The sequence below is a fragment of the Schistocerca gregaria genome, chromosome X, assembly GCF_023897955.1.
Source record: "Schistocerca gregaria isolate iqSchGreg1 chromosome X, iqSchGreg1.2, whole genome shotgun sequence".
Lineage (NCBI taxonomy): Eukaryota > Metazoa > Arthropoda > Insecta > Orthoptera > Acrididae > Schistocerca > Schistocerca gregaria.
This window is the reverse complement of record NC_064931.1, coordinates 688,598,124-688,622,869: the sequence shown is the minus strand read 5'-3', so window position 1 is coordinate 688,622,869 and position 24,746 is coordinate 688,598,124. Positions and strand designations below refer to the sequence as shown.

The 24,746-nt window shown below is 40.1% G+C and overlaps 1 protein-coding gene across 1 annotated transcript in view; it reads right to left on the bottom strand.

Moving 5' to 3' along the window:
* The window catches only part of LOC126298280 (segmentation protein even-skipped-like), an 84,175-nt gene extending 60,481 nt beyond the window's left edge, over positions 1 to 23,694 (bottom strand). Inside the window, exon 1 of the mRNA XM_049989579.1 lies at positions 23,532 to 23,694. Within this exon, the coding sequence (XP_049845536.1) occupies positions 23,532 to 23,694 (163 nt within the window). The remainder of the gene's footprint in view (positions 1 to 23,531) is intronic.
* Positions 23,695 to 24,746: the final 1,052 nt, after the last annotated feature.

The window sequence follows — 24,746 nt, the reverse complement described above, 5'->3', positions numbered from 1 at the left end:
AGAGAGCAGGATGGGGCACCCTTCGCAACTCACGGACTTGAAACGTGGTCAGGTGATTGGGTGTCACTTGCGTCATACTTCTGTACACGAAATTTCCACACTCATAAGTATCCCTAGGTCCACTGTTTCCGATGTGATAGTGAAGTGGAAACTTGAATTGATATGTACACCACAAAAGCGTACAGGCTGACCTCGTCTGTCGACTGACAGAAACCGCCGACAGTTGAACAGGGTCGTAACGAGTAATAAGCAGACATGTATCTAGACTATCAAACAGGAATTCCAAACTGCATCAGGATCCACTGCAAGTACTATGACAGTTAGGCAGAAGGTGAGGAAACTTGGATTTTATGGTCGAGCGGCTGCATATAAGCGGCACATCACGCCGGTAAATGCCAAACGACGTCTCGTTTGGTGTAAGGAGTGTAAACATTGGAACAGTGAAAAAAACGTTGTGTAGATTGACGAATCACGGTACACAATGTGGCGATCCGATGTCAGGGTGTAGGTATGGCGAATGCCCGGTGAACATCTGCCAGCGTGCGTATTGCCAGCAGTAAAATTCGGAGGCAGTGGTGTTATGGTGGGGGCGTGTTTTTCATGGAGGGGGCTTGCACTCCTTGTTGTTTTGCGTGGCATTATCACAACACAGGTCTACAATGATGTCTGAGCACCTCCTTGCTTCCCACTGTTGAAGAGCAATTTAGGGATGGCGATTGCATCTTTCAACACGATGAAGCACCTGTTTCACTGCCTGTGGCGAATTGGTACACGATAATTACATCCCTGTAATGGACTGGCCTGTACAGAGTCCTGACTTGAATCCTATAGAACACCTTTGGGATGTTTTGGAACACGGACTTCGTGCCAGGCCTCACAGACCGACATCGATACCTATCTTCAGCGCAGCACTCTGTGAAGAATGGGCTGCCATTCCCCACCAAACCTTCCAGCACCTGATTGAACGTATGCCTGCGAGAGTCGGAGCTGTCATCAAGGCTTGGAGTGGGCCAACACCATATTAAAGTCCAGCATTACCGATGGAGGGCGCCATTGACTTGTAAGTCATTTTCAGCCAGGTGTCCGGATACTTTTTATCGCATTACCGAACTACCAGTTTAATAAGTCACGGCTGCGAAATACTAACGCGAATTCTTTACAGACGAATGGAAAAATTAGTAGAAGCCGAAATGGGGAAGATCAGTTTGGATTTCGTAGAAATATTGGAACACGTGAGGCAATACTGACCCTGCGGCTTATCTTAGAAGCTAGATTAAGGAAAGGCAAACCTACGTTTCTAGCAGGTGTAGACTTAGAGAAAGCTTTTGACAATGTTGACTGGAATACTCTCGTTCAAATTCTGAAGGTGGCAGGGGTAAAATATAGGGAGCGAAAGGCTATTTACAATTTGTATAGAAACCAAATGGCAGTTATAAGAGTTGAGGGGCATGAAAGGGAAACAGTGGTTGGGAACGGAGTGAGACAGGGTTGTAGGCTATCCCCGATGTTATTCAATCTGTATATTGAGCAAGCAGTGAAGGAAACAAAAGAAAAATTCGGGGTAGGTATTAAAATCCATGGAGAAGAAATAAAAACTTTGAAGTTCGCCGATGACATTGTAATTCTGTCAGAGACAGTAAAGGACCTGGAAGAGCAGTTGAACGGAATGGACAATGTCTTGAAAGGAGGATATAAGATGAACATCAACAAAAGCAAAACGAGGATAATGGAATGTAGTCGAATTAAGTCGGGTGATGTTGAGGGTATTAGATTAGGAAATGACACACTTAAAGTAGTAAAGGAGTTTTGCTATTTGGGGAGCAAAATAACTGATGATGGTCTAAGTAGAGAGGATGTAAAATGTAGACTGGCAATGGGAAGGAAAGCGTTTCTGAAGAAGAGAAATTTGTTAACATTAAGTATTGATTTAAGTGTCGGGAAGTCGTTTCTGAAAGTATTTGTTTGGAGTGTAACCATGTATGGAAGTGAAACATGGACGATAAATAGTTTGAACAAGAAGAGAATAGAAGCTTTCGAAATGTGGTGCTACAGAAGAATGCTGAAGATTAGATGGGTAGATCGCATAACTAATGAGGAGGCGTTGAATGGGATTGGGGAGAAGAGACGTTTGTGGCACAACTTGGCTAGAAGAAGGGATCGGTTGGTAGGACATGTTCTGAGGCATCAAGGGATCACCAGTATAGTATTGGAGGGCAGCGTGGAGGGTAGAAATCGTAGAGAGAGACCAAGAGATGAATATACCAAGCAGATCCAGAAGGATGTAGGTTGTAGTAGGTACTGGGAGATGAAGAAGTTTGCACAGGATAGAGTAGCATGGAGATCTGCATGAAACCAGTCTCAGGACTGAAGACCACAACAACAGCTAGTCTATTGTTTCTGAGTATCCTTAAAGGCAAGCACGGCATGGCGCAGGAGAGCATTGCTGGGCAGCTGGCGGAGTTGCCAGCTCCCTGGAGACGGGCTGGGTGCGCGCAGCGCATTGTTCCCACACCGCCTGCTGGGAGGGCCGGCCTCGCGGACAGACGTCACCCTCAACGCTATTTGTACACTCGTAGCGCTTCCTCGCCAGCGTGGCCTTTCTCAGAATGGGTTTTCACCGTACTTATGATGTGGAGGTGCCCACTGGGCCGTCCCCCAGTGGCAGCGTTCCAGTCATCCATTGACATACGCTGAACAGAATATTCTCAGTCTGTATATTTGTTCTGTTGGCCGTTGCTAAGTCACTAAAAGTCATCTGTTTCGAACGATCCTCAAGAGAAATCACCTTCATTAAAAAATACCCAGTCGAATGTCCTTAGTTCACTACAGTTTGGTAGAGATTGCTGTGCGGTGTGGGATCCGCATCAGGTGGGACTGACGGATGACATCAAAAAAGTAGAAAGAAGGGTAGCTCGTTTTGTATTATCGAGAAATAGGGGGGATAGTGTCAGAGACATGATACGTGAATTGGAGTGGCAATCATTAAAACAAAGGCGTTTTTCGTTGCGACGGGATCTTCTCATGAAATTACAATCACCAGTTTTCTCCTCCGATTGCGAAAATATTCTGTTGGTAACCACCTACGTAGGGAGAAATGATCATCACGATAAAATAAGAGAAATCAGGGCTCGCACAGAAAAATTTAAGTGCTCGTTTTTCCCGCGCGTCGTTCTAGAGTGAAACGGTAGAGAGACAGCATGAAGGTGGTTCATTGAACCCTCTGTCAGGCACTTTATTGTGAACAGCAGAGTAATCGCGTAGATGTAGATAAAAGAACTAGCGGCACGTACGGCTCGTGAGTTACCGAAGTAAGGTTTTTCTTTCATAAGCGCGATGAGTGATGCAAAACAAATACTTAAAAATGTTGTAACATCTCGAGAAATAGTGCTTGAACATAAACGCAGATGCTAGTTAAGACTGCGGGTAGTATTTGGCCTCTAACGGCATCTGTGCGATGTCCTGAATACGTTGCAGTTGTCAGTCGTGGTCAGAAATGTTCCATGCAGTTATAACTGCATAATGTTTGAGCTCAGTGCATTCGAACGTGGGCAAATTGTTAGTGGTCCTACGGTGTGTGCTTCGGTAACGAAGGTAGCCAGAGTTTGCTGTTTAAAGAGCCGCCGTATCGATATTTATACCGCCCACAGAGAAACTGGAAGAAAATCGTCCGCGAAGTCACAACGCGAACGGAATTGCGTGTTGAGTGATCGTGGCGAACTCTCACTGAAGAGTACTGTGACGAGAAATAAGAGTACGACAGCTGCAGTCACTGTAGAACTGAATGGCGCACCCGCGAAACCTGTGAGCATCAGAACAATAAGAAGCTCCATGTGCAGGGAATTCCGCTGCGAGCTGGATTCTCAAAACCAATAACCAGTGATTCAAATGCCTGTAACAGGAAAGTGTGGTGCCGAAGGCATAAAACCTGGAATATGGAGCAATGGAAGAATGTCATTTGCTTGGGTGAGTCGTGCTAATACTATTTGCAACTTCTGGCCGAATTTGCGCCCCAAGAGTGAAACAGGGCGGGGGTTCGGTGATGATTTTCGCAGTCGTATCGTGGCATTCCATGGTCCCAATGTGTATTGTACGAGGTCGCCTCACTGTCAAGGATTATGCGACCATTTCATTTGATCAAGTCCTTCCCATGGTACAACGTTTGTTCCCCTAAGGTGATTCCGTGTTCCAAGAGGACAGGACTGTTCTTCACACACATCACATGGCTTTGAACTGCTTCTGTGACTACAAGGGTAAGTTTTCGTATCTTGTTCAAATAATTTATGGGTTTGGTGCCGGCGGACGTCGTCGACCACCGCAGATATTTCGACAAGAGCACGCCATTACATTCTCAAGCCAAAACTGCCGCAGGGGGTGCTCCTGACGAAATATCGGCGGTGGTCGACGTCACCCGGCAGCAAACCCGTAAGTTATTTGAACATTCAATTCGCCGGGAAAAGTTAAGGTGTCACATTTGCGCATCTTGCCTGGCCAGCCGGCCGTGGTGGCCGAGCGGTTCTAGGCGCTGCAGTCTAGAACCGCGCGATCGCTGCGGTCGCAGGTTCGAATCCTGCCTCGGGCATTGATGTGTGTGATGTCCTTAGGTTAGTTAGGTTTAAATTGTTCTAAATTATAGGGGACTGATGACTTCAGCAGTTAAGTCTCATAGTGCTCAGAGCCATTTGAACTATTTGCCTGACCATCACAGACACCAGATCTCAGTATTACTAAGCCTTTGTGGTCTGTTTGGAGAGAAGAGTGTGTGATCACCATCCACCTCCATCATCATTACTTGAGCTTGTCAATATTTTGCTCGAAGAACGGTATAAGATTCCCGTGAAAACTATAAAGGACGTGTATTTATTTACTCCGATACGATTAGAAGCCGTTTTGAAAGCTAATGGTTTTCCTAGCCGTATTGGGCTTGGTAATGCGTTGCATTTTTCTTGTTTCTATATTTTTGTCTACCCCTGAACTTCTTGATAATTATACATTGTTACTTGAGGCGTCATCAGCAGTCGTCTAATTAGATTTATATTCTAATTAGATTTATATTCAGCAAATTTGACGAACAGTGTATTCTACAATTTATGCAGTTAGTTAAATTCAGAGATACGGTATATTGTTTAAGAAACTTCGTTGTCGTTTCGAATTTACCTAATAGATCAAATTGAACTTGAGATCCGTATCACGCAGCAAGCGCAATAATCCAGCCATAGACAGAATCGTTGGCCAATTAAGATTTGCATTACTACTACCAGTATTTTGTCAAGATGATATAGCGACGTTCTAAATCCCAAGGCTAGACACTCCGCTAAAATATGTTATACACACGTGAAAGAAACATCATTTATAATTGACAGAACTTCATGTTACTGTTCATTATCTACTGTCATTCCAAAACAAGCAATCATATTTCTTATGGAGTTATTTAATTTTCGTTTCGTTTTGTTTATTTCCTGTTGCTTAGTATTTTTGAAACAGGTGGTCCTTTTTAAAGTGTAATCTTTTTTAGGATTAATTGTTACATACTACGAAGATATTTATACAAATTACACAACTAGGGTGCGCTGACAAGTAATTCTTGCAAATTTTTGTGTGAAAACTCTCAAAGCTTTCTAAACAAAACAAATTTTATTAACATTCTACATCTATATTCTTCATGTCAACGCATTTCTCAACATAGTCACCCCGGCGAAATAAATGTTACACGCTACAGTTCGGGGCCTTCTAACAGCAGAGGGTTGAATCTTGCTTCAAAGGAAGCAGGAAAATCGACTGAGTAATATGAATGACATGTAACACTTCAGCCGATATTGAGAAAATAAAAAAATTAGAAGCATTAATTTTCACCATACTATTGTAATAATAATGATTTTTAAAAAAAACTATAACTTAGTTAAAAGAGTAGAAGTGGTTTGGGGGAAGAAAGGGGATAGAATAGCGTGGGAGGAAGTTCGATAGTCTCGCTATGAACGCCAACCGCAGCTGGAGGCCTTGGAATGGATTATCGAGCTCTAGTTTCTTCGGTTGGTCGCATCCTATTCTAACTGTGCAGTCTTCCACAGTGAATGCGATTTACCAGATGGCCGGGATTCTTACTCATGCCGCAAAGGCCGTGCAGAGCTTATAATTTAGGTGTTATTTCCACGATTCAATTAATTGCTGCTAGTCAGTTAGTTGTGTAATTCTGCTTGTGCTTGTGCTATGTTAGTATTAGACTGTAACATTTATAATTTTTACATAAATATGTGGGTACACTAACTTGTGGCTGTTCGGAAAAATGTATATATTTCATACCTTCAAAGTGACGCAGAGGCAAAAGTATCCGGCCATAGTCTAATCTACGTATGTATGGTGAATAAGTGTCTGTGTTTGAGTGTTTGTACTCTCTTTGTTCTGTTTTACTGAAGGAGTCAAATAATTGTCATTTAAAAAGTCTTTTGGACATTCGCAGTCATAAACCACAGCTGCATTACATTAAGTAAATGTCCCTTCCGTCATATGCTGCACTCCTCAAAGTGGAAAAATTGAACTGAAGACGTTTAAAGCAATTATAATGAAACTAGTTGTAGTTTATCTATTGGCGATCCGAAAACTACTTGTATCACCTAGAGTCGCTTTAAGTTAATATTCATGTTTTTACAGGCATATAGTTGCGTTATAGTCTACAATAGGAATACTGTATTCCTTAAGATTTCGTATACTCATCGTGTAAATGCAACATAAATATCTCAGCTCATAGAAGAACTGTCCAGGGTGTGTGGCACGCAGCATTCTGCGAGAAGATTTTAGTGGTCGGTGAATGAAACGATATATTTAGATATTTGAAAAATTTACTTGTGAGTGTCATAAGTTACGAAATAACTAAAAGCGGAATAACAGTTATCTCAAGGTTCTATAAAATCGTAGATAAAGTGCACATAATTTTATCAGAAGTATAACCAAGGAAAAAATTTTGAACTTTGTTTCTGGAAGAATGTAACAAAAAAGCGTTCAAAGGTAGCGCCACCGTACGAAGTATACGATTAAATGATTTGAAGAAATAAGTACGACGTCGAATCAGAGACGCAAAATTAGTACCCACTCTTTGAAATTTTAAGCATGAAACGTTGATGTCATTAGCAGAGTATTTGCTTAATGTTGAGATTTATATATTTTATATTATTTTTCCATTTTAAGTTTCACGGACCATCATCAGAAAAAAGTCCTGTTACTTTTTTGATGCGCAGACTACATTCTAAATTACATTGATCTCCTTGGAGGTTTTTAATGGTACATAATTGCAGCTATAATTCTGACATCTGTATTGCACTCGTTTCCTGTTGTGTGCAAATATTTCGTATTATTAATTTCAAATTCGTTCTTCTAGTATTCGCACGTCAATTGGATCGTTAAAACTTCGTTGTGTTCGAATGGCGACAACAAAGTAAACATAACATTATTAAATTTTATGAACATAGCTCTGTTGGCGAAAACTAAAAAACACTTCATAAAATCCTGCTTTCTCTTCTTTTAAAGATGTTCAATCGTCGCCATTATCTTATGAACTAGTGACACTAAAGTAACAACGCATCGGTTCTCTCGAAGCACCAGGCGCATTGGTAATGACCAAGACATCAACTCACAAACCTGTGACGGAAGCATCAGATCTATTCGGCATAATGAATCTCTTCCTCGCAATGCATACACTATGAAATGATATATAATTAACGCATCTGAAAAAAAGAGTTCCGTCAACCTGGAATGAAAATATACTAGTAGTACTGCCATACAGTGAGCTAGCTTGTAAAATATAAAACATTTGTTTATGGTCTATGTAGTTTCCTAGTACTCCATACCTATTAACAGACACTATGGGAAATCAAAAAAAGTTTGAACTTGTCTGGATGTATTTTTTCTCCGCACAGTATTAATCACGCATTCCATAGGATAAGAGTCTCCTTTGGAATTGTAAATGAATTTTAAATAATTATTCTGAAGCAACGGAACATTACTTACTGATCAGTATCAGCTTTCAAGTAGAATAATCTTTATTTCTTTCCCATTCGGTGCATAAAGACAACTCATCTTCTAGGGTACTATCTAGAGTGAGCCTTTCATATCCCCTAGTTTACATCACCGTGCAGCTACAAATACTCCAGAGAAATCTATGATCCAAAGTTCTAAATTTATGAAGCAAGAAATTATTTGGTCACTGCATTAAAAAATAAATTTTCCACTATTCTGTCGTAACGTTTCAGCCCTGGCAGCTCTCAGTCAATGTCAACAGGACAGTCGAAAGTCCCACCGATTAATTAATATATCTTCGTAATGGAATTCACCTACCTGTAAAGACGGACATCAAGACAGAAAAATCAGTGGCGTACATTATTAATCTCATTCAGTACTTATCATTGTAATCACTGTGGTACTGTCCTTATTGAGCATTTAAATTTATACAGAACCTCATATAAACTCACTAGAGACTAAATTGAACTGAGTCCCGACTGCTAGTTCCGTTTTATGTGGTACCTGTTTTCATCGCTTGAAGTCACAATTTGTTTTACCAAACACAGTTTTTCACAGCTATATTGACTTCGACAGCTATATTGACTTCGATCCTGATGTTAAACATCTATAATATTTTATTTTATTTGGTTAATTGCTTGTTTTGTATTATCTGTTAGGTAGAACTGGAACCGAAAGGTCAGTATTGATGTTGGTTTCTTTTGGTTCCCCTAAATTAAGTGAGGGGAATGGTCGGGTAGCTCCTTCGAGGTGCCAAGACGGGTTCCCAACCTCACCGTTTTTCAGCTCATATAGAGTTAGTTCCGTCTCTGGTCTCAGTGTCGACGGAACGTTACACGCAAATCTTTGTTGGATAGTGCATTAAGTTCTTCCAGTCATAATAGAAGTTACCATTTCTCTTCTAGGTACAAACCGAATCCTGACTGAGACGTCATATTGCCTTAAAGGGACTAGTTCGAGAATACGACGGAAATATTGAAAAATTTGTCAATTTTACAAATAGTGTAACTCAGAGATTAGAGATGTAAGCCCACGTAATGATTACCAGCCTTTAACGGATCTTTTGGGAAGAATTTAATGTACAAACCACAGCTTTTGGTCTCTTTGTTAAAATTGTGTTTTGTGTTTCAAGTGAAATAAAGCATGTAAATTATTTATGTTCAGCATAGGTATGAAAGAAAGCAGAAGGCTGATTTTTTCTGGAAGATCTTTGCACCATCATGTTTAAAGCAGACTTTTAAAAAGCTGTTGCTTTCATAAATAATCGTTCAAAAATTTTAATAATGGTTACCAATACTTTCAGTAATTATCTAATAGTTGTTCTTTAAAAAGTCTTTAATCTTCAAATTTAAGTCATAAGAAAAGTCTACTTCTCGTCATGTGTGGTTTAAAACAATATACAAAGTTTCAAGGCACTGTATTTAACAGTTTTTGACCAGCGTGTACTAAAACATCAGAAAACTAAATTTCCAGGAAATTCAAGCTAAAGTTATATCTCTAACTACCCTGCATAGCACTAATGCGTCCCAGGTCCACAGTCATCTTTTTCTGGTATTGTTCTCTCTCCTTTTTCTCTTTCAGACCTCTTAATATTGCTTCTTTGGTGGCCTACCCAATGATTTCTTTGTTTCCAAAAGTCTCCTGCGGTCTATCGCTTAAAACTCTTTGCATATTGAGTCCACCACGCGCTTTCATCAATTCCATAACCTTAAACCCTGGCACTGCACTATCATTGAAACATAGCAAAGCACTCAACACACTATCAAGGTATTTAGTCCTACCAGAACAGTTTTTGGTAACCATTCCCATATACCGTTGTTAAACTCTCATTTGAGTACTGTGTCCTACCGTGGAATTACTTCTCTAATAATCTTGGGTGACTAAGACATTAGAGACTAAAACTCACAAAAAACAAACAATAGAGAAAAAATTCTGTTTTAACAGAGCTGTCTGCGTGACATAGAGGCATCGTAATGAGTGCAAACATTTTTAAATTCCTCTAATTTTGGGGCTTCTTTCGTTATAGTTTCGTTGAAGTAAACTTTTTATTGTGCAGAAAACTACAAAGAATTTTTTAAAGACAAAAATTTAAAAAATCGTTTTTTTGACACTTATTCAGGTACTAGTCCCCTTAAGTAGCGTAATTGTCTGTCTTAATTTTTTCTGCATTTTTTCGAATTTGATTTATTTTTAACTATTTTTCTTAAGATGAGCACATTTTTCCTTTGATTAAATATTCAGCCTACCGTATCTCTCACAACCATTCAGTCACTGGTGTCTTGGAAGGGCAGACATAATGATTTTGAAATGAATAGAATGAATAAATCACAACCGGTGTTCAAACATCGTGCGCTTTCTTATTAGAAGTTTATTTTTCCCAGCATTTCATGACGGCAGAAGACGAGCAGTATTTCAGTGCTATCATAAGACTGTTTTACTTAATTTCTTACCTTGAGTCATGGCCGCAGCTTTGCAGCAGGAAGCACAGTCATGGTGCACCAATACAGGCCGCACATGAGTAACGTTTTCCCTCCTAGTTGTGGCTGGTGCGATCATTCAGCAATTCTATACCAGACTCTCGTGTAATAAGCATCAGCTAATAACGAACCTCGCCACCCTCTCAATTATTCGCTAACCATATTTCGTCAGATGAAGTTGGCACAATCCCCACACTCGTCAGTATTACTGCCCAGCGGTCGGAGCCGCTTCTTCTTTGGCAGCATGCAGTTATGGAAGATTTCTGTGTGGCTCATTATTCAGCCAGCTATAGTCTTCGCAGGGCTCTTACAGAAATAATTGGAGGCAATGATAATTCAGAACTGGCAATGAATGGGTTGGATTTTTATTCGGTTTGACACCGAAGAAATCCAAAATCCGTCAGATATACAGCCCAATTTTCTGAATGATTCGTACGTCACCACCCAGCTGGAAACGAGAAATCTAAAGACTTTCAGCTGAGGAAGAAGCCAAGTGCATTTTGTTACGAAACAAAAAATGGGATATGCCTCATTCATGAGCCAATTCCTCATTTTACATCTGTATAATACTGCTACTGAAGAATTATACACCTGTGTTCTGAATTCAGACTGATTAAATGCATACATCCTTCTGATTGGGTAATAGTTAACTAAGCATCTTAGAGCGAATCAGCAGTTGTTCATAGTTCAGCATAAGAGTCACCGCGAGAGCGATGACGGAAGAGCACAAAAATATATAATGTTTGCATTAAGACGAACATACTAGGCGGATGGTACATTTGTCTGCTGGCCTTTCAGCTAAATTTAAAAGGAGTTTAAATCTCAGAAAAATTTTAGCAAAATAAAATGCGAGAAACTGGGAACCCATGATTTTTCTTAACAACTAGACGAAGATCTCAGCTCCGAGAGGAGGTCATGTGGTCTCATATAGCAAGAACACACAAGATCTTACCGTGTTTACTTTACATTTGTCCAATCTAGACCACAGCAACAACTAACAAGAAAACAGCGTCTCCGTAATACAAACGACGAGCGCCATAGCCGTCGAGCCGTGGCCGTTTAGAAAAATATTTGAGCGCATTCCGGACACAGAATACAATCGGGATATTTAGAAGAGCAATGTCTAATATTTTTGGTGACAAATGGTGTAATGCATCAGATATTGGTGATCAGGAGAGAAAGTGCCCGCGAAATCGTATATAATCGAACCAATTGCTTTAAAAAAAGTGGATCTCCGTATGAAGCACGCATGTTTACAGCAGTGCTCAGGAGCTTTGGAGTCGTGTAAAAGAGTTTTGGAGGAAATACTTTTTTCTGGGAAAGAGTGTCATCTCATTAAAAGAAAAAGTTGCACGGGCAACAGGTTATTACAAAGAAGAAAAGCATCCGCCAGTAGCTATTCACAAAGCGCAACGCAATATTTGAAGTAGTGAGTAAAGTGTTTTTGAACCATTCGCTGGTACCTTGAATGTCATTATCTAGTACCTAATTCTCGGCTTTACCTCAGCATATTCGTATATAATATTCTGAATTCAGCGATGCAGCAGCATCTGTCTAAAGGAAAACAGTTGCTAACGTAAAGGTGAGAGAGTGCGGTTTCTTTAAAGTGACAGAGGGTTTCTCCTAGGATTACAATGAGAGACATGCCAGTATGTACTCTTTGTGAATAACAGCGAATAAAGATGTTTATTTATTAGGTGTTTTTAAGTCTGTCATAAGGTTGCAAGTGCCACTTAAAGGGCTAACGTAATGTCGGAGACAATGTGATTAGAGCTGGGATCCAAGCTCGGATTGGGAAAGGCTCGACAAGAAAATGGGCCGTGTACCTGTCAGAGGAATTATCCCAGCGTTTCCTAATTGCTATTTATGGAACTCACGGAAAAGGTAAATCTGGATGGTTGGACGGGTCCCTGAAACCCGTAGTCCCGAATAGGGATGAGAAAGACCGACCGGTTAAAATTGATATCGGTATTTTAACTCTGAGTATCCAATATTTTTCAGTATTTGTTAGGTATAGATTATAACAAATGTTTCCTTACTAATAATCGGGAAAAACGTATCAATTATCATAGTAACAGAGCAAAATTTTTCGTTTTTAAATAAACATTTTTTAAAGAAGAAGTAATTTTTATTCCTAAAATTTGCATTGCTTTGAAGTATTGCATTATTATAGAAAATGGTAAATGCAATCAGTGCTATTTTAATAACAATGCCGACACAAACGAGAAACAAACAAATGGCATGAGAATTGGTACAACACTGCTGTACCTGTTATCATGTGGCGTCCCATAGACGGTACCAGTGCACATGAAATGTGAAAGACTTCCTCCATGTGGTCTATATGATAGTTTCTCACTGTCGTTGTCGGACATTAGTTGTATTACACATTGGCACCACCCCTAGACTGGAAGTATTTTACAAAGCAAGGTATCAATGAAGTACAATGCTCCATTTGCTGTAAAAGATTAAAAATGGAAGGAGCCACAACAAAGGTCCGACATAATTTAAGGAGAAAATTTAACAGCACGTTCACAGTTTACAAATAAAATAGAAAGTTGCTGATCTGCTGCCTGTGTCCACACAGCGGGCTTTTAACTGCTGTTAGCCCTTGGAAACAGACAAATTAACACGAAAAACAGAGTTCTTCAACACCAGTTTTCGCCCTTTACCACCGACTACTCGTAATATCTAAATAGTGGTATGATATCCGATTAAAACGCGATTTTAGAGCGGTGTCAAAAAATTAGAATCAGTAAAATAATACTTGTGATTTTTCTTGGTAGTTAACAACTAATCGCCGGCCTGGGTGGCCGAGCGGTCCTAGGCGCTACAATCTGGAACCGCGCGATCTCTACGGTCGCAGGTTCGAATCCTGCCTCGGGCATGGATGTGTGTGATGTTCTTAGGTTAGTTAGGTGTAAGTAGTTCTAAGTTCTGGGGGACTGATGACCTTAGCAGTTAAGTCCCATAGTAATCAGAGCCATTTGAACCATTTTGAACCAACAACTAATCACTTATCGAGAAAAGCAGTGAACGATGGACGGACTACATATTTCTATTTGCTTATCCATTTAATACTTGAATCTGTGTGTCTTGAAACTGAGGGAGTCAAAAATTTTCAATCTTTGTTCGATTACAGTAAATAATAGGAATAAAAAAAACGGTAATCGTTTATTTCAGAAATAAGTTATTTCGAGCGGTTTTAACAATCCGGTTAGACTGGCGTTGAAAACAACGATATAACTGAGAACCGGTTGTTTCAACGATAACCGCCATCGCTAGTCCCGAAGGCGAGTCCAGTGTCTTCTCGTTCGCTTAATGGTTGTAATATTCTTGGTATTGTAAAATTCACTCCTTCAATATTATCGGAGCAACAGATGCATTTAAATTTTTAGACAGCATACACGCTGATGTCGAGTGTGTATAACAGTAACACTTCGGTTACAACGTAACATAGCTGAACAAGACTTCGAGAAGAAAGTAACTAAACTACTAAGTTAGTGACACGAGCAGACTCAAAAGGGACGAGAGAGGTTCGCCGGTGTTTGTAGACGATTATAAGTAATTATTGACGGGCAGTAAAAGCGTTTTAGGTGTTTCTGGGAAGTTTTAAAATGTCAGCGCAGGTAGGAGCGGAACAGCGGGGCGTCCGTCATTTGTCGGGGAGATATATGGGCCGCAGGCAACATTTGGAGCTGTTGACGCGGGGGACAGAGTGGCGGGGCGTGTTCCGTTGTAAGACAGGAATTCCGACGCTTGATTTACTGGCTCGCCGGAGGTAGGCAGCCACCTACAACGTGCCGCGCCGGCGCTCTTTACTTCACCCTGCTCTTCCTTTTCTATAAATGATCATTTGCTGTTGGAACTGAAACGAAATATACTGCTGCGTACTGCTGTGTTCGAGTTTACTCCAGCTGCTCTACTGAACGCCATACAAAACAAACGCTTTCGATAAATAGTGTCAGCTTACACCGTATAATCATTCATACAACTACAGCAACTGCTTTAGTAGTTATTTTGAAAAGAAAAATGCTTGTCTGAAGCACGACAGTTGCTACTTCACTTAGAGGAACATCATATTTGGTACAGTAGTGCACGCTAGCTACCAGAAAACATCTCTTTGCATATTTCTAATTATGGAAGTATGTTTTGTGCTTTGAGTTAACAGTAATTCTTGTTCTTTGACACACATACATATTTCGGTAAAGTTTCATCATCGTCAGTGGGTTTATTTGTTTTCTTAGCATCGTATCGCACTCGTGCAAGAAAAGTGACAGAAAACCGAAAAGTAGTATCTTCATTTTATGTCACTGAAAAATAACATGCAAAGTGCCCCAACGTGCACAAAAAAGTGATGGAATTTGCGGCCAACAGTACCTACTTGAAATGCAAAGGAAGCTTACACTGTTTCAAGAGAAGTTTTAAAGAATTTATTCTTTAAGTCGAGTTTCAAACAAGTATTGCATTTTTGAGTAGTGTTCTTGCCGGCGTCCGATACTGATGATCACGCGACTGTTCAAAAATGGTTCAAATGGCACTGAGCACTATGGGACTTAACCTCTGAGGTCATCAGTCCCCTAGAACTTAGAACTACTTAAAGCTAACTAACCTACGGACGTCACACACATCATGCCTGAGGCAGGATTCGAACCTGCGACGGTAGGGGTCGAGCGGTTAAAGACTGTAGCGCCTAGAACCGCTCGGCCACAAGGGCCGGCAATCACGTGACTGTCTGTCATTTGCAGAACAGCTGATATTTTGCTCCATTTCATCTTTCGGAAATGCTTGGCATAACTTCGAGATTTTCATGTAACATCAGTATATGATAATGAGAAAATAGATCTTCCCACTGACGATGGTGAAATATCACATAAACATATTTGGGTGTTAAAGAAGAAGAGCTCGCATTATGGCAAGGTAAATAACTGCACATTTGAAAGCAAACACGGACAAAATGTGCTCCAATTAGAAGATGAATAACGGAACGTATTGTTTTGAAGGTAAGGCTGTCATCAACCTGGAATAACGGAACGTATTGTTTTGAAGGTAAAGCTGTCATCAACCTGAAGTTTGATTTGTAACACCACAGAACATTATAAGGGATGGTCTTATTGCACGTGGTTTGCCCTTGCCTTCCTCCAATCTGAAAATCGTCTCATGCATCCAGTTATTGCAGGGGTCTACAGTAGAAAATGGAATAAAAAAAACAGCAATTTCATTGTTTTACATCTCCAAATAACTTCTGTTTGTGAAAGTCATAGTAAGTGTCAGAAAAAATCCAAAGAATAACCAAGGATTAAACTATAGACTATCATATTTGTAGTACGCGTTTTATCCGCGGAGCCACTTATTACGCAAAGTTAGGTTGGTTAATGCCAGGCAAGTCACGTGACTACCACACGCTCTGTTTACTTCATCGGCTCCTCAGCGCACATGCACCTCAGTATGTTCTATCAGAGATTAGGTTACCGTCATCTCATCACAAATGAATCAAAAAATTCGCCCACTCCTTTTGCATTGCTGGCATCCGGCTCTGGAACAAGTTACACTGCACTCTGCGCACAATTAAATGCCCTGTTGCTTTTAAGACCAATATGAAACTCTTCCTTCTACAATCTTCGTAATGTTTCCCAAGAAATTAACGTATACGGCCAGTGTCCGCTTGTCAAAGAGTAAAACAAATACTCCCATTTTCTGCCATCTACGCTTCATGCCCATTTCACTTCTAAATCAGTCACGTCATTTTCTTTTCCCTTGGTTTCGCTAACTGTGTTTTACCACGTTCCTCTGTCTCTCACTCTTGCAGCTCTCATACTACGCCCACTGCTGCTAACCCTCATAGCTTAAAACTGCCTTCCAGTAACCTTTCTCTATTGTTGTACTCATGAACTACTGTAAAATCTGTTTATTTTTCTCTTTCTGTACAATATTAATTATTGAATGTTTTATAACGTTGTATGCGGTACTAGATAGTCTCTAACTTATAACATGCTTATTGTAAGGAATGCAATGTAAAATATTGAGAATTTCTGGTTACATGTAAGACAGGACCTGATGGTCCTATTCTTGCGAAGTCAAATAAATTACATGCCTTTGATGTGCGATCTGTCAACACAGTCATGTGGCCACTTATATTAACGAACAATAACTACCTTCTTTCCCCTGATGTCTTCTTAATCCAAGCGTACAAGACAAAAAAATGGCTCTGAGCACTATGGGACTTAACATCGGAGGTCATCAGTCCCCTAGAACTTAGAACTACTTAAACCTAACTAACCTAAGGACATCACACACATCGATGCCCGAGGCAGGATTCGAACCTGCTACCGTAGCGGTTACGCGGTTCTGTACAAGACAGACATTGTTTTTATGACATTATGAACTATGTAACCAAAGTACAATTAAGTGAAGTAGAAAACGCGGGAATCTCCGTGACGGTTTCCGCGGATGATTTTGTTGTATACAGGGAAATCACAACGCTAGAAAATTGTTGCGAAATGCAGGAAGACCTGCAGAAAATCGGCGCTTGGTGCAGGGAGTGGCAATTGACCTACAAGATAAGAAATGTAGCGTATTCCGAATACATAGACAGAAATATCTTTTATTGTATGATTATACAATTGCAGAACGATCATTGGAAGCAGTTACTTACATAAAATATCTAGGAGTATGCGTACGGGGCGATCTGAAATCGAATGACCACATAAAATTAATCGCGGGTTAGACAGATGTCACAGTGAGATTCATCAGAATTCTCACTCGTTCGACCAATAGTTGAATATTGCTCGTCAGTATGGAATCTGTACCAGATAGAGGAAATATAGAAGATCCAAAGAAGAGAGCGCGTTTCGTTACAGGTTCATTTATTAAGCACGAAAGCGGTACAGAGATGATCAACCAACTGCAGTGGCAGACGCTGTAAGAGACGCATTTTGCATCGTGGTGTCGATTATTTTTAAATTTCCGAGGGCGTACTTTCCTTCCGCCTACGTATATCTCGCGAAAAGACCACAGAGACAAAATTAGGGATTCAATCACACACGTACGCAATTGTACTTCCCTCGAACTGTTGGCAACTGGGAGAGGAACAAGAAGGGGAGTGAGTGTGGAACACAAAGTATCCTCCGCCACACACCACAAGGTGCTTTGCGGAGTATAGATATAAAAGGTGTAGACAGACGTTTGCCAAGTTTGATTACTTCACAAGAAACTTGCAAACGATGACAGCCATGACGAACTAAAAAGCTTTCGAATTGTGTTCTCGGTATCAAATATGTAAGGACAGATTATTAAGGATTAACGCTCTGTCGACGATTATGCCATCATAGACTAAGCATAAGCTCGTATAAGACAAGGATTGAGAGAGAAATTACACACGTCCCTTTCCAAGAAACTATTCCGACATTATCGTAATCTATTTACCAATACCTGCAAACCAAAACAGTCTTTAATCGAAAATTTTTTATTTATTCAGTGACCACTTTAGAAAATTTAGGTCATCATTATATTAGTTCTTTCAGGAGACGTAATCGAATGATGATCTATCTGATTGAAACCGGTCACTAAACAAGGGAAAAAATTACGATCAAAGACTGTTTTAGGTCCCAAAAGTTTTTAAACACTGGATCACTTTGTTCTCCAATGGGATCATTCACTATTTATGGACGCCATATCTGACCTACATCATTATCGGCGGACGTGTATTTGATCTCCACTCCTCCAGTGTGTGTATAGAGCGCGCTAACCAATGCGCCTCCCCACTCGGAACGACGATAAACGGCAACAAAGGAAAGTTAACGATCGGTAGATGTTTTTGCTCTGTAAATAAATGCCTGAAGTAAATGTGGTCCCTGGAACACAGTAAAAAGGGAGCACGGGAAAATGGTAAGGAAACAATAGCCAATGTTGAACTACTGCGTAAATTACATAAATTCGGGGAGTTCTCATCAAGGTAAAAGAAAAGAATATAAAGAGTATAGCTTCGCTAACAACACACAGGCATAACGATTGAGGGTAGCGTAAATGAAAGCACTAGCAGATGTCCACAAAAGTTGGTTTATAAACGATTCGAAGCTCCGGACTTGTGCGAATGTGTGCGAAATCTTATGGGACTTAACTGCTAAGGTCTTCAGTCCCTAAGCTTACACACTACTTAACCTAAATTATCCTAAGGACAAACACACACACCCATGCCCGAGGGAGGACTCGAACCTCCGTCGGGACCAGCCGCACACTCCACACTGCAGCGCCTGAGACCGCTTGGCTAATCCCACGCGGCAGCGGAGTTGTGCATTCCAACAATGTATTAGCACCGTGTCATTAAACAAAGTTTCTATGTTTTTGGTTATTCAGTCCAAATAATAGCTCCGCTGTCAATAATTTAATAACAATGATTGCATTACCTCGTGTGTGATTATAAATTCAGCGGTTGTGTATTTACCAAAATTTTTGTTCCGTTCTTGCATAATGTTTCACGCACTGAATATATAGTCTTGTGTCTACTCCCACCATGCAGCGGACAACGACGTCGTCATTTCAAAACGTACGTTCTGACGATGAATAGTACACAGTAGTTAACTTTCCTGCATGACAATGCATACCATAAATATCTGTTTACATTATCGGCATAAATTTTTAAGAATACTGACAATCTGATAAATTAAAAGTCTCAGTATTGTATATAACGAACACCGTACCGTACCTATTAACAAATAGTAAATGATCCTTTCCCCGCAATGTCAATACGATCTGATAATTTCTAATTAAAATAATATTGAAGGATTTGGCGATAGTCTTTACAGCACAGTTCATTTGAAGAAACAGTGTATTACTCGCAACTGTTTCAATAATAATCTCACCTAAAAGATTGCCTCCCGCTCCTGCCCTGTTTTACTTAAATTAATTTGAGTTTAAGGACAAATGCAAATTTAAAACTATTAATTTGCCGTCAGTAATTTCACATACATTTTCGGAGGTTTTACCTAGACATAGAACATCACTAAATTATCTCATACAAGCTAGCGGTAATCATACCGTAAAATGTGAACAGTTAAGTTCGCAAGCAGATGATGGCATGTATCGGAACGTCGGGACCATTTTCAGAGATTCCCGATTTCTGATATTAATTAACACTATAGATTTCGGGGCTTAATATCAACTTCCCGAAATTTTGAAACAATCTAATCAATACATGAAATTCTAAACTACTAAATACACAGCCGTGATGAAAAGGAGTGTTGACTTTAGGTCGAAATTCAGATTAAATCAGTGACTTCCACCTCTTTGCCTATTTATAAAAGCAATGGTTCTGCACATGAAATATTATCTGCTATACACCTTTATATTTAGTGCTACTTTGCTCATGTTTCGACAGCGCATTTATATTTATTTACGATATTAAAATGAAGCAATAAACTAAGCTTCCTCTTGTTAAATCTATGAAAGTCATATCCTAATTAATAACATTTTAAGATATTTATTGCATTTTTGCAAAGTTGAAACGTTTTTATTAATGCAGAGAGGGTAAAAAATGTGCAAAATAAAGGGGCAAATAAGGCACTATATTTGTATGAGGTACTTTGACATTGTCGTTTGTAGACAGCTAGATTTCAAGATCGGAAGAAATCACAGCCCCGTAATCGGTTGTTATGGACGTTCTCGTATCCAGAGAGACAATAACTTAGACATAATTTACTCAGGTTATATTTTCTCTTTTTTTTACGTTTAGGTAATCCAAGCAGCAGCTAGCGGTTACTAAGATTATTTTAATTTTTTCTTCTTTCTGCACATTTCGGAAAACTGGTAAATCGAAATGTTTGTAAATTTGTGCAACATTTCAATCTGCACTTAGTCGGAGGAAATAATTTCTAGATGTGATGACACTATGTAAGCCGTCACCGAATTCGCTGCAACTGACAAATCGGAGTGCAGCTTTTGTGGTTCGACCACTGTCTGGTAACTCCGTAACACGGGCGTTTTCAATAGAAAATAATATAGAGGTAAAAAGAATCAACACCACTGAGCACTGAGTAATCAATGTTTTAGTTATAGGCATAGAAAAAGGAAGTGCATTCCGAAACCTAGCCAAGCTCCGTACCTTTTGTTTGTGTGCCTACCGACGACACAGCGCTACCTTCCGGAGAGTCGCCTCTTTTGTTCATAAATAATTCGTAATTTTCCACCAGAACTTTCCCCACATTACTAATGTGAATGGAGTAGTAGAATTGAGCACTAGTTCAGCTCAACCGATATTTTTTTGTTTTAGGCAGAAATTAAAAATGAAAATATTACAAAAAAGAGACGGAGATCATGTACAAATAAAATTTACTTGGTCTTTTACTGATATAGTGCTGTGGTCTCACTTAACGAACGACGCAATCGTTTATTACAAAAGCTGCTATTCAGTGTGTATCGAACTACAAATGTAATATCGTACGATTCATTTTTTCACAAACAGCAGACTCCCTTAAACGTACAATATTTTCCCCCAAATTTAGATGTGACCTGAAAACTAGTGTCAGGAAGAAGGTAAAGTAAAAGCTTTAAATATAAGACCCATTTTTGGCTGATTCCTATTTCTGTGCTATAATCGTTGTACGTCTACTATAATCATGAAAGGACTACATAGAAATAAAACAGTTTAGAGTGAATAAAAATTGCGACAAGAGTCACAAAATACCTTCTACGGATTTCGCTTTGGAGCTCCGTAAAGCAAAGAAAGTAGTTAGTTATTCATTGTTGCGGTTGATACTACATGTTTAAAAAATCTTTCACTCGTCATGATTTATATCGCGCAGTGAATAACTGATACCAGTCAAATTATACAGGCACCAGTAAGAATCATTTTGAATCTGCATACACTCGACGGATAACACTTTCCCCTCGGGCCAACAGTGCATGCATAGATGAAAGAGACGAAGCCAAGATTAAAATGTGGCACCACGCTAGGGAATAACACCCAACTAGACTCAAATATGTAAAGCACGTGAAAATGAGAATAAATTCTTGGAACGCTTCGTGAAACTGCAAGTACATCATCATTCATCAAGTGAATGACAACAAAAATTAATACCTTTATACATAAGAATGATTTCACTGTGAAAGGCTTGTAAAGACTCGGGAAATGCCCACCTCCCTAATAATCTGAAGCTGTGGGCAGGACGACCAACCGTAGCCAGATATGAAAGCACCTCGCTCCGCGGTCTGACTACTGACAGTTAACAACAATCCACTAATTCCCCGCAAATTTGTTAATCTCATTTTCTCATTCCCTTTCTCTGAGGGATGCGCACAATACCGAAAGCAGATTCAGAAACGGATATAGACCACACAAGTGTCATCACAGGGGACGATTCAACAGACGCAAAAATGACCATAAAACTGCAGCACCCGGCAAAAATGATATTAAAAGACTACACCTACGATAAGCCCCACTAACATAATAATACTGACTCTAGTAAATATATTTGAATATGACAAAAGAAACAAACCAGCGTCATGGAAAAGCTGCAGAATCATAATGATAACAAATCCGAATAAGCCTACAATCAACGCAAAATCATACCGACTAATACCATTGTTAAATACCATAGCAAAAACATCTGAATGATCGTAACAGATCGCCTCAGAAGATATGTCGGCTCCGGAAAACATCTATTCGGCTCACTACGGTATCTCTGGAGCAGTTAACGGAGGCTGCTGGAATCTAGTATTTTCGTGAACATACAGCGAGCCTTAGACAAGATGTGGCATAAAGGGTTACTTCACTAACTGGCACACCTCAAAAACACCCATTAGAAAATTCGTCGCTCTGTCTCGCCTAAAACGTGTGTGATGCATTAACCGCAAAACCTGCGTGTGCGGCGTGTTGCCTATAAACGCGGCACTAGGAGGAACCGACTGGAGTTTTACTCGTGTGTGATTTCTATGGTCCGCGCCACTGCAGATTTGCCGACCATCCGGAGAGAACCAATATTTGGTACAGACGTTTATCCCAAGTTATGAGTAATATATCTCATTGGCCACACTGAAGCAGACGAGCAACATAGCGACATCGATGTCCCAGAATTATGCAGTGTTTCCTTCGGCATCCTGAAATGACAATACGATGAACTGTATTACATAGCAGTGAGAGAGTATGTGAATTAAACAGTGACATTCACAGTAGAAACGTAACTTCACGCGTTTACTGCACGCTGAAGCAGAATTCCCACAAGTAAATATTTTCCCTTTATCATGATATTATATTTTGTCAGCAACATTATTTCAGTGCATAGCAAAAAGGACTAAGCGAATGCGAAATATTGCGAAGTTGCGTAAGCTGGGCATACCCTTGCAATCGCAGGCTCTCGACTGTAGAAACATCGCACTAGCTATCGAAAACGAGAATAATAACTAAAAAATTTTTTCATTATATTATTTAGAGAACTATCTTAAAATATGTGTAGTAGGCGAAAGAAATGAAAGAAGGCTATGGGAATGGGTGAGAATAAATAAAAAACAGCAGAGTTCCATAAGAAATGTTCATTAGAGTGTACCACGAACAACCGACTGTGAAAGATTTCTCGATTGTTCATGTCATTACATGCTAGAATTTTTGTATAAACTTCTGAAAGCTAAATACAACGTTTTTGAAAAGGCTTCTACTGAATTATGACTCTGTAATACAGAATAACCTAACAAGCTGTGCTATGTGTAAAATATGTTGCTATTTAGCTTGGTGAAAAAATTATGTTTATGTAAGGCAACATAAAAATAAAAATATTAACAATAACAAAAAATAAAAAGCTAGCAGCTGCGTTGAAGGACGAAAATTTTCATGTAAAATGTCTATGTTGACCACGTAACTACGAGCCATTTGAAGTGTATCTTAAGGTGGAAAGAATATAAATTTCGACCATTTTCTGACAAAACATAAAATATTGACTATTTTCATTGTGGCCTTAAGTCAGTTTCAGTGATACTTGTTTACTTGGCAAGCAGTGTGCCACGCCCCTGCTGTAAGAAGCTAACAGAACAAGGCGCGTTAAGACTGAAACCTGAACGTACCTTTGATAGATTCGGTTTTGGCGACTGGCGGGCTGGTGTACGTGGGCGGTATGACGTCTACGACGACGGTAGGCTTTCCTAGATGTGCAGCCGGCGGAGGCTTGATGTCTTCCGAGGAAGACACGACCAGCTGGTGTTCCATCACGCGGAACGACTGCTGCATGCTGCGACGAGCTGGTGGCAACGGCTGGGCGCAGGACACTAACTACGTGCTCAGCACCGCTGGGGGAGCCGTATTAGCGACCCGTAAAGAGACGCCTTCCCAATTGGTTGGGACGGACGCGCTCCGCCATTGGTCGGCGGCCGGCAGGGGCGGAGCCAGCGGCCACGCCCCGTACTCTCCCCTCGCACCCCAAAAACTACAGCTGATGCCGAGCCATCAAGGAAAATGATGACCAGGAAATCGCCGAGATTGATGCGGGCGAGGCAGTTCCTATTACTTTCTCCCTCTTCATTTCCGACCGCCCCCCCCCCCTTCTCGCTCACCACCTCTCATCCTAATCTACTGCTGTGCGATGTTATTGGTTGTACATTCCCTCCGCATACGGTTAATAAAGATGGTTGCTCGAATTGAGCGTAAAGATCATTCCTTGCGACCAATAGACGTGCCTGTCCCATACCAAACCCTGATTTAAGCACCCAGTTTCCGATGTTTTCCGATCTATTGCTTCACGAAGGATTTTCCGAACAAGCTATTTTCACGTTCGCACATTCATCGATTTTTTGTGACTCTGCGAATGATCTGAATCCCGGTCAGTTCTTAAGGATTATTAGCGGACTCGCGAGTCGCTACTTACTGTGACGATCACTGGCCCCGCAAATGAATCGTTTCCGGAAACCAAACATATCTGCGTTTCCATGTGGCAGCAGAGTAACGCTAAAACAAACCTATTTTTTCAGTTTTCAAGTTATGTACAAGGTGTTCTAGCAATCTTATGCATCGTGAAAAATTTTCCGTGCAAACACATATGATCGCATTTTTCTTGATCAAACACTGTCTCGAAATCAACAAATCTTATCTAGCCAAGATTTTTAGCAACATTATGTTGTTAAAACGTCTTTCCTATGACAAAACTCTCACCACACTCGATAGTGTCTGTTTTACACGATTACTGCATTCCAGTTGGTAATCGTATATAATGAAATGCTGTTATTTGCCACATTTTCCATTTTCACTCCCTTTATGTGAAAGCATTACTTTATCTAGAACTTTTC